The sequence below is a fragment of the Salvia splendens genome, chromosome 15 (assembly GCF_004379255.2).
Source record: "Salvia splendens isolate huo1 chromosome 15, SspV2, whole genome shotgun sequence".
Classification (NCBI taxonomy): Eukaryota; Viridiplantae; Streptophyta; class Magnoliopsida; order Lamiales; family Lamiaceae; genus Salvia; species Salvia splendens.
The window spans coordinates 17,274,977-17,285,972 of record NC_056046.1 but is presented as its reverse complement, the minus strand read 5'-3'; the positions used below and the strand labels follow the sequence as shown (position 1 = coordinate 17,285,972).

General features: G+C 36.0%; 2 protein-coding genes across 4 annotated transcripts; one reads left to right on the top strand and one right to left on the bottom strand.

Moving 5' to 3' along the window:
* Nucleotides 1-2,671: 2,671 nt before the first annotated feature.
* On the top strand, nt 2,672-4,870 carry LOC121768318 (pentatricopeptide repeat-containing protein At5g48910-like). Its single transcript, XM_042164786.1, has 2 exons — nt 2,672-3,620; nt 3,980-4,870. The coding sequence occupies exons 1-2, from the start codon at nt 2,763-2,765 to the stop codon at nt 4,805-4,807; spliced, it is 1,686 nt and encodes a 561-aa protein (XP_042020720.1). The 5' UTR covers nt 2,672-2,762; the 3' UTR covers nt 4,808-4,870.
* A 219-nt stretch (nt 4,871-5,089) lies between these two features.
* LOC121768319 (calcium-dependent protein kinase 32-like) lies at nt 5,090-8,977 on the bottom strand. Of its 3 annotated transcripts, none has more exons than XM_042164790.1 (9): nt 8,753-8,977; nt 7,972-8,656; nt 7,317-7,440; nt 7,086-7,229; nt 6,739-6,891; nt 6,510-6,625; nt 6,228-6,395; nt 5,830-6,060; nt 5,090-5,580 (listed from the first exon to the last, which is right to left on the bottom strand). In XM_042164790.1, the coding sequence occupies exons 2-9, from the start codon at nt 8,449-8,451 to the stop codon at nt 5,431-5,433; spliced, it is 1,566 nt and encodes a 521-aa protein (XP_042020724.1). In that variant the 5' UTR covers nt 8,452-8,656; nt 8,753-8,977; the 3' UTR covers nt 5,090-5,430. The 3 variants fall into 3 exon arrangements, with proteins under 3 accessions (XP_042020724.1, XP_042020725.1, XP_042020723.1); XM_042164791.1 differs by having other exon boundaries at nt 7,972-8,475; XM_042164789.1 differs by having other exon boundaries at nt 7,972-8,977.
* Nucleotides 8,978-10,996: the final 2,019 nt, after the last annotated feature.

Here is a 10,996-nt window from a genome sequence, read left to right as displayed (position 1 = left end):
TCATTCTATCCGGCAAAACTATCATTCTATGCAATAAACCTAATATAATCGGCACAATACATAATATACAAACCTACAAAGCAGTAAACGTATCATTTTATCAACTCAGAGTATCATTTTTATAAGGTTACTGTCATTTTATCCGCTTAGATTATCATTTTATCAGGTAAAAGTATCATTTTATTAAACAAAAATGTCATTTTATACACCAAAAATACCTATCATTCTATCGGCTAAAAGTATCATTCTATCGGCTGAAAGTATCATTCTATCCGGCAAAACTATCATTTTATGCAGTAAACCTAACATTTATAAGATAAAAGTATCATTTTATCAACTCAGAGTATCATTCTATCCGGAAAAACTATCATTCTATGCAATAAACCTAACATATATAATTTTATCAGTCAGTCAAAAGTATCATTTTATCAACTCATAGTATCATTCTATCCGCAAAACTACCATTCTATGCAATAAACCTATCATTTTATCATTTTATCAGTCAGTCAAAAGTATCATTTTATCAACTCAGAGTATCATTCTATTCGGCAAAACTATCATTCTATGCAATAAACCTATCATTTTATCAGTCAGTCAAAAGTATCATTTTATCAACTCAGGGTATCATTCTATCCGGCAAAACTATCATTCTATGCAATAAACATATCATTTTATCATTTTATCATTTTACGTGATATTTGGCGAAATTCAGAAATTAAATGACGGAAATGACAGTTTTACTCCCGCGCTTTTTTTTATGAAGTAAATCTAAGTTTGAATCTCAAAACTATCATTCTATGCAATAAACCTATCATTTTATCATTTTACGTGATATTTGGCGAAATTCAGAAATTAAATGAGGGAAATGACAGTTTTACCCCCGCGTTTTTTTTATGAAGTATATCTAAGTTTGAATCTCAACCGCATGATTAGAAATATGTGTGGTCCAGATTTGGTTATAGGGTTATTACGATATTTAGGGATTATCATATGATCACGACTGTATATATATATATATTTTAAATGCATTACTGATGTGGCGGTCGACCTGAGAGACCGATAAACTTGGTCTTAAGGGTGGCGAAATGGGTTACCCGCGGGTATCCACACCCGACGAGTCAGGTACCCGTACCTAATTTTAACCAAATTAGTTGTCCCAATACTCGCCCCGCAACATATCGGGATTACCCGATACCCGTGTTGGGTATCCCGTACCCGACAATGCGGGTACCCGTACTCGACCCGAAACCCAAATAGAAAATTTGAAAACCCTAGTATCTGACAATGTTCCCTAATTTACAGTAATATCGATGGTAAGCGTTGAATAGATTGAGAATAAAAGTGGGGGGACACTTTATAGCTAGTTTCGGTGAGTTTTCACATTGTATGTTCGTTGAAATATAAAAATGATTCAAAGGAACTCTTAGAACTCTTAGATTCTATGAAGTATTAAAAGATGGTATATGGCTAATACTAATAATATCATGTATTATTGGGATTAACGGGTATACCCGCTATCCGCAAACCTCTAAAACACCCTACCCGATCCCACCCCATTTCCCGTTATCATCGGGTAATGGGTACCCAATACCCGACGGATAACGGGTCGAAATGAAAATCACCCATTACTCACTACCCATTTTATCACCCCTAGATCACCGCCACAAAGCTTCTCAGTTGTGAATTGGCCCTAATTTTCTTACTACTACTATAATTTATAACCTCAGAAGCTTTTTAGCCGTGAATTAATATTAATTCAAATGAATTAAGAATAATACAATAGCAGGGAGCTAATGGAGTATTATATTGCTAACTCAATTATTTAATTGCTAACTACAATTAAATAATAGTCATTAGATATTTAAATCAATGGCCTAGATCATAAGCCCCGAAATGTCAATACGATCAACAAAAAACGTCAATAAGGGTATTAAGGTCAATTTACAACAAATTAGTTGTAACTAACTTTTGAAAAATATCTCATAACTTTAAAACTCATATAAGTTTCTCGATTTAAATTATTTTTTCGCACAAGATATATCAAATTAAAGATAATATCATAAGGATTCTAACGAGATATCACTTGCATATGTTCCGATGTCAAAATTTGAAAAAAAATTTAAAAATTTTCAATTTTTTCGTACAGCAACAAATGTCAACACAATATATAAAATATGTCAATATAATACATGTAGAATGTCAATATAAGCAATGTGTTAACATTCTCAAAGCATTGCGTTGGCATTCTCAAAATATTGTGTTGATATTTTCGAAACATTGCATTGACATTTTCATCCAAAACCCTAATTTGATAGTTTTTTTATCTTTTTTCAATTTAATTAATAAAAACGAAAATTACATGTGGCAAATTTTACCACAAGATTTCTAAAATCTTATGATCTTAAATTAATTGTAGTTAGTAATTAAATGATTAGTTAGCAATTGATCACTCCCACCAAAGCCAAATATATATATGTAAGACCTCATTTATCTTATTTTTTTCATTTGTAACTATTTTAGTGTATATTTACAATAACAAAAGTTAATTTTATATACACAATTGTTTTATTTGGGCCGGGCCAGATATTGGGCTCATAACAAATTGAGAAAGTCCACTTTTAAAACCGAAATTATTATCTCTAAACTTTTTGTTTCACAGTAAGAAAAAGAAGGAAGTTTTGAAATCAGCAGAGCTGAAACGAGGAAAGCTGGCTGAAGAAGAAGAAGAGAGATTGGCATTACTGATCAAAAAATGTCCCAACATGAGAGTTCTCGATCAAATCCACGCCCAAATTCTCACTCATCCCCTCATCTCTCCCTCCACCAACGCTTTCTCTCTCTCCAAAATCCTCTGCTTCGCCGCCTACAAAAACGCCCAATACGCCAAGCGTCTCCTCTTCCACCTCCGCTGCCCTAACATCTTTGGCTACAACACTGTTATGCGAGGATTCCTGCAGCATAGCCCCTCCCCGGAGCCGATTCTCCTCTTCCGGAGGTTGATTAGGTCCAAATCCCCGGCGTCGAACACCTTCACTTTCGCCTTCGTTTTCAAATCCTGCTCGATTCTGACGGCGTTTGACGAGGGCCGCCAGGTGCACAAGCACGCGATTGCGTCTGGATTGGGGGAGAATCTGTTTGTTCAGACGTCGTTACTCAATTTCTACACGAAATGCGAGGAGATGGATTTGGGGCGGAAGGTATTTGATGAAATGTCTGACAGAAATGTGGTGGCGTGGAGCGCGATGATTGGGGGCTATGCTAGGGTTGGGAAGGTCAATGAGGCTTTGGAGGTGTTTAGGGCGATGCAGAAAGGCGGGGTGGAGCCGGATGAGGTGACGATGGTGAGTGTGATCTCTGCTTGTGCAATGGCTGGGGCGCTTGATTTGGGGAAATGGCTGCATATGTTTATTGATAAGAATGGGATTAAGAATGACCTTGAGGTGAGCACGGCGCTTGTGAGTATGTACGCCAAGTGTGGGTGCATTGAGAAGGCGCGGGCTGTTTTTGAGGCGATGCCGGTTAGGGATGCAAAGGCGTGGAGCTCTATGATTGTTGGATTTGCCATCACGGGGATGGCGAAGGAGGCGTTGGATTTGTTTGAGAGAATGGGGGAAGCTCAGGTAATGGAGAGGAGTTAGTTATTGTAGTGATGTTTGTTGGATTATAGAATGGTAAAGTTTAGAACTTTTTGCTAATGGTTAGTGATTATTGCCACGTTGGTTTAGCTAATTGTGATCCATTTTCAAGATTTTTGAGTTGCTTAGCCTCAGTTAGTGCTGATGCATGGATAGTGTCAGATTGTGTTCAATCTTGGCATCCATTCTTCATGAATAGTTTGTGCTTTCTTGTGATTGAAATACTCTCTCTCTCTCTCTCTCTCAATGTGCTCAGTGTTCAAAGTAGTCTCAGCTTGTGTTAGATCTTGGCACCCATTCTTCATGAGCAGTTTGTAACATGCAGCGTTTTGAATATTTTTCAGGTTGAGCCTAACCAAGTGACGCTTATTGGAGTGTTATCGGCATGTGCTCATGGTGGGCTTGTAGCCGAGGGGAGGAAGTATTGGTTGAGCATGCTTAACTGTGGGATGGAGCCGTCTATGGAGCATTACGGCTGCATGGTTGATCTATTCTGTCGCGCAAACAAGGCAGAAGAGGCATACGAATTTGTGGCAAGCATGCCCATTGCTCCTAACCCAGCAATATGGCGGACATTGGTGGTTAGTTTCAAGAAGAACAAGATGTTCCACAAAGGCGAGGAAGTAGCAAAGCAGCTTATTCAGTTAGAGCCACATAACGCAGAGAATTATATACTGCTTTCGAGCTTGTATGCTTCTATGTCAGATTGGGTTAAGATGAGTAGTGTTAGAAGGCAGATGAGAGACAAAAGAATCAAAGCTGTGCCAGGGTGCAGCTCCATTGAAATCAACGGACATGTACATGAGTTTGTGGTGGGCGATTGGTCCCATCCTGAAGCTAAGGCCATAACCGAGTTCATACGCGTAGTGTCGGGGAGGGTTCAGGCCAGCGGGCATGAACCTTGGATTGCGTCTGTTTTGCTGAATCTTGGTGACAGGGAGAAGCTGGACGCTCTCTGGGAGCACAGCGAGAGGTTGGCCATTGCATATGGTCTGTTGAAGACGAAGGCGCCTGTAACTATTAGAGTAGTGAAGAACCTTAGGGTCTGCGAAGACTGCCATGAAGTGACAAAGACTATAAGCAAGTTGTACAATCGGGAAATAGTCGTTCGGGATAGAATTAGGTTCCACAAGTTTGCCAATGGAGTCTGCTCTTGCCAAGATTTCTGGTGAACTTCATTCATTGTTTGATCTCTAGATTCTTGGCTCTCAATTCAGAATAGAAGTTTTGGATCACATTCACTGAGGTGAGCCTCTTCACATACAAATATTTATATGACTGTCTTGATTCTTGAATTAGCCCATCCTCTTATACAAGGACCAGTTTGGTCTGTGAGCTATGTTATGTCAAGTATAGATATGGAGCTTGTATATGTAGTGTGGCATCAACAGATATTGACTAAATCAATTATTCAAGAGTACTCTAATTATATTGAATATAGTGCTCCTTTAGAATTTTGAATGTTGGAGAATAATATGTCTATATACAACGGAAAAGGTATTACAATTCTTACCAGAAACATACACATTGAAATATCCTTAATATCTGTGAATCTTTATCCCAGAATAACAACCAACCAACAAACAAACCACACAAATCAGAGTAAACATGAACGTGAATGACCTATTTATCGTCATCCTCAACAACCAGCCATCTTAACATATACAATCAAAGAAAAAAAATAATTAGAGCCGAGACCATACTCAGTTTTTCGCTGTAAGTCCTGCGTACTGATCACGAAACGATCGTTGGTTTTCTGTTTAAGCCGAAGCAAGTCAGTGTTCTTCTCATCTATCTACTCCTGGTTCTTGTTTAAGGATCCATCCTCCATCAATTTCAAGCTAAGACTGTTATATCGTTCTCGTGAGTATTGTCTTGACGCCTTTCTCCAATCAGTGCCGGATTTCATCATTGCAGCGAACTCCTCGTAACTTATACGACCATCCTGCAGAAATACAAGAAGCACATTCAATCCTCTTAGTTTCAGATGATAGATTAGACGTACCAAAATGATATAAGACCATATTTTAATGTGGATCGAATATTTTAGAGTTTGTTTATATATGTATTGACGATCTAACTCATTACTAAGAGTGTACGCCCAATACGTGTCTCACAGTTCTAAAGCTCTACGCTCTAAACAGCCCCATATGGAACGTATGGAAACGGGACGAGATGAACTAGTGTTGCTAACCTTATCGGTGTCAACGTCTTGAATAATAGCATTTATGATCTCTTCACTGGTAGCTTCCGCCTCATCAGCGAAGGCGTCCCTCAGCTCTTCAATCTCTATATACCCAGTTCCGTTTTTATCAAAGAAGTCGAAGGCCTTGCGCAGATGGTCTTCATTGCCCAACTTTCTTAGGTGAACAGATATGGCAACAAACTCCGCGCAGTCGAGATATCCATCCTTATCCACATCACCCTGAAAGAAGAGAGAATTGTTACTTCAGCATAAACCAAGATTGGTTGTATTATGGAAAGGAAAGACAAGACAGAAAGGAAACAACCAATTTGACAGAGAATGAATGTGATTTTTGCAAAGAACGTGGCTATAAACCATCTAAATTCTGAAGTCAAAATGGCACTTACCGCTTCCATGAGAACTACGAGATCGGATTCAGGGATTTGATGACCAAGCTTATGTAATCCAGCTCTCAACTCATTGATGTCGATCTTCCCCTTGTTGTTTGTATCCATCAATTTGAACCCCTCCTTTATTCCTGCCACTTCCTCTACTGACAAATGCTCAGCAATCACCTGAAATTTGAACGAGAAGTTTAATACGAGATAACTGCGAGAATGTCACAAGTTCAAGTTATAATACAAGTCAATGGATCCAACTCTTTTGCAATTTATAAAGCAAGAATTTACCCTTAGAGCTCTTTTCTTCAACTTATTCATCATCGAAAATTGCATGAGCCTAGCTCTGACAGTTTCACCCAGAGAAACATTAGGAGCACTCTTTGCATTTTGTAACCAGGGATGATCTACAAGTAAAAAAAATTATGCATGTCAAGAGGCTTCATATTTGATGCAAGGAAATCATGAGGGAGGATCAAGCAGTTTACGCAGAAAGCTCATCAAATACACTGTAATTTACCGAGAACTTCTTGTGCTGTAAGCCGTTTTTTGGGATCAGGATTGAGCATCTTCTTCACCAGATCCTTTGCTCTATCGGACACTTTGGGCCAAGGGTCTCGTTTGAAGTCCACGTTAGAACGAATGATCGCTTGGGCAACTCCTTGTTCGGTTTCTGCAAGTCATGAGCAGTTTAAGTAAAAATTAAGTGAAAATTAAGAGCCTGAATGAAGAACATGATATGAATCTTAGACTTCCATATATGTCGACCATTTTAAGTATACATGGATTCAGTCAATTTCTCTACATCATATAGTACCACATTAGGGTGACGGAGTTATTGCATCAACAGATATTATGGAAGCTTACCAGCCCAAAATGGTGGAACACCGCAGAGTAATATGTAGAGAATCACACCAGCACTCCAGACATCAATTTCTGGACCATAGTTCCTTTTAAGCACCTCTGGAGCCATATAATAAGGACTTCCAACTATCTCATCAAATGTCTGGCCTGTGGAATTACTAACGAATCAGTTATGAATGAAAGATTGACCTTATATCTGGTTTTACAATGAGTAATCGAATGCAAAGGCATTACCAGGCTTGAAGAAGACTGACAACCCAAAATCAATAGCTTTCAGTGGCGATGTTTCCTTTTTATTGCTAAACAAGAAATTTTCAGGTTTGAGATCACGATGTATGACCCCGTGCTTGTGACAATTCTGCGAAGAAGCCCAACTTGATCAATTCACTGCTTGCAGAACAAAAATGTAGATGCCACATAGACAGATTCCCACACTAAAGAGAAAAATCTAGGATGAAATAGTGGACCAAATGAAAATAATAACCACCTGGGTTTCTATAGTTCCTCAAACACATAATCGAATGAATAGCAACAAGAAACGAAAAAACACAAGCACTAATACATCAACCTCAAAAGATCATATCCAGTCACTTAGTATATAAGACACTTTTTTTGCATCTCAATGGCATATAGAAAATATAACACCAAATAGAATCCAATTTCTCTAAAAACCTAGATGTTCAAAGTTAAATGAGATACATACTATTAAACTGAATCCGCATTCATCAATCCATTCTACTAACAACCCTTTCAGAGAAATGTTATAACACTTCATACTAACTAAACTGCACAACCCCTAATACTAGAAGAACAGATATCATGTATTAGAAGAAAATAGCACTCCAAATAAAATGTCACAGAAAAACACCCCAGCCACAAAAATCCTCACCTGGATAACTTCAACAATCGTACGAGTCACAGCTGCAGCAGCCCTTTCAGTATAATGCCCTCTAGCAACAATCCTATCAAACAACTCACCACCCTCGCACAATTCCATTACTAAGTGGACTGCTTTATCATCCTCATAAGTGTCCTTCAACGTCACTATATTCGGATGCTTAGGCAAATGCTTCATGATCTCGACCTCTCTCTTAACATCCTCAATATCCACTCTCGTCTTCAACTTCTTCTTTGATATAGACTTACAAGCAAGAATACCACCAGTGTTCTTATCTGTACACATATACGTGATCCCAAATTCACCCCGTCCGAGCTCCCGCCCCAGCTCATAAAACTCATCTATGTTATGCCCTGTTGGATTCTCCAACACATAAGATTTGAGCCCACCATTCGGAACAGGTTTCCCATCGAAGTAAGGGTTTGGCTTCTTCTCATCCGAGGTTTGCGGTACAGCACAACAATTACCCATTACAGAAGATGAACCAAAATCAACCTGTTTAACGAGAAATCCCCAATTTGTCCAGCAAAATGCAAATCGATTAAAAACCTAGCTTATCAGCCGATCAAACAAACCGGATGCAAAACCCCAATCTAATTGAGCTAAATAATTTCTCAACTAAATCTTAAAATCTCAGATTTCGTCAATTATCCCGATCTTTCAGCCAGTAGAGTTTCTAAATTGCAGTAAACAGTAGTCAATAACCGCCAAACTTCAATCTTTTTCACATCTAAATAAACAAATACTAGCATAACGAAGCTTCGAAGCACACCTGAGAAAAATCGCGAGTCAGCCCCAAAACAAAATCTGAGCTGCGATGCAATCAAGAAATGAAGGGAATTTTGAATCTAAGCAGATAAAATTGGATAGCTCTTTATCGTAGAACGGGAGACTACGAATTGGGGGAATTTTTGATAGGGTTTGAAAATCGAGATTGAATAAATGCTGAAATTATGAGTGTTGAAAACATTTTTGAACAGCTGATTTAGAGAGTCAATAAAATTCCATAGACACTTTCCTTCTACTACGCCGTATATTAATATTTTTATTTTCTTTTTCCGTTTTTCGTCAACTACTTTTACTTTTTTTTTAAAATCCTATTACATGATTTTTGTATATAAAATATTCTCAATATATTGTTAACTTCTAGAAGATAATTTGGACAACTCAATTAATTAAATCTAGTACAAGTTGGCCTAAGTCTTCTAATTTAATTGTATAATACACTCGAAAATAGAAATAAAATTAAAGTAGCGGGTCAAAATACTTTATTTAATTTTAAAATTCTAAATTTAAACCTATTTAACTAAATAGAGCTGTACTCATTTTTAACTTGATCATATACGAGTTGTTTGAAATATTAGAATTTTGTGGTTAGAGTCGAAATCCAAAATAGTAGTTTAATATGAATACAAATCAGTATAATGTCATACTGCTATGTACTTACATATTTAATTAAAAGGTTTGCAGCAAAAATGAAAATTAAACTTTTAATTTTATCACAATGTCAAATTATGATGTTTAAATAAGATATTTATAGAATATAGTTTAAAATCATACCATAGTCAAACCACGAAGTAATCATTTGGTTGCTCAACTGTTTTTAGTTCAGTTGCATAATATGTCCAGCCATTTTGGTTGACTCTTATGTTTGAATGAATATTTAAATTTCACACTAGGCAAAATAAAGTTTTGGAATTTATTTTATTTTATTTTATTTTATTTATTTATGTAATATAGTACTATATCACGTTATAAATGAAAATGAAGTGGCAAGCTGATTTTATTTAGAAGCATATTTATTTTGGAATTACCTTTTCAGGAACGCCCGGCCACCAAGTCAAACTCGGCGATTTGACTCCTAAATGGGAGGCTCAATTATATACATTACATTATATTATACTATTATAATGATAATATATGCATGTTATAAAAAAAAGAATAGCATACACATGTAATTTTAATGGGGTTGTAAGGTATGACAAACTTGTTTTCTCGTGTAGTTTTTTTTTTTAGGAAAAATTCGACAAAGATTTACTATAGCAATGAGTTTTTTAGGGCATATGTATATAAATCAGTAACAAATATAGGGTTTCTGATTCAAATGAAATTATGAGATTGTTATGAATGGTGTCCATAGTTTTGATTAAATTCAACACCATATATAACTTATAACGATTTAGTTGACATTTTAGGTGTTAGGACCCTTTTTTTCTATCGAAGGTTGCTAGCCTAAGAAAAAGCGACATTTATAATATTATAAATTAAATTTTAACATCTCTTACGAGTTACGTCAACTAAATTAATTTGTTTTGAAGACCCTCTACAATATCTACAATGACTTTTGCTTTGATTTTATAATAATCCTTGTTAGTAGCCTATAGCTTGGGTTTAACTTTAGAATTTCATCTTTGTTTTAGTAGTGAAAATCAGTACTGTATTTTCTTCTTTTATTGAAAAATTAAAATTAAAAAGATGAAGTCGCGTATAAGGTTATTAATTAATAATTAAAGCTTGATCTGTATCTCATCATTTATCTAATTGATAACAATAAGTTTCATTAAAAACAATGACTAATTAATGCAAATTAAGTACATATACATTTAGTGATGATAAATTGACATGAATTGTATTTGCAAAAATCAAGAAATGTATCTATTTTAATCGTACTTTTATTTACATTATAGTCCTTTATGACAATTAAGGAATTGACAATAACACTTTCAACTAAAATTCAAAAGACAGAGTGCTTAGATTTTTCCTTCAAAAAAGTTTTATTTTCAGAAATATAAACCATGTTTTTTCTAGTTTAAACCAAAAATATGGAAACAAGATTAAAGAATTAAAAATAAAATAAAATAAAAAAGACAAAGGAGTTTGCGAGAATTTTCCATAAATGAAATGTGATATTTTATGGGACGAATGATAAAAAAAATTATTTTTACTTTTGTGGGATAGAGGGAAGTATGATTAAGGAAGTTTGCTAAGGTAACAACTTATAATTTTCCCCTCTGCC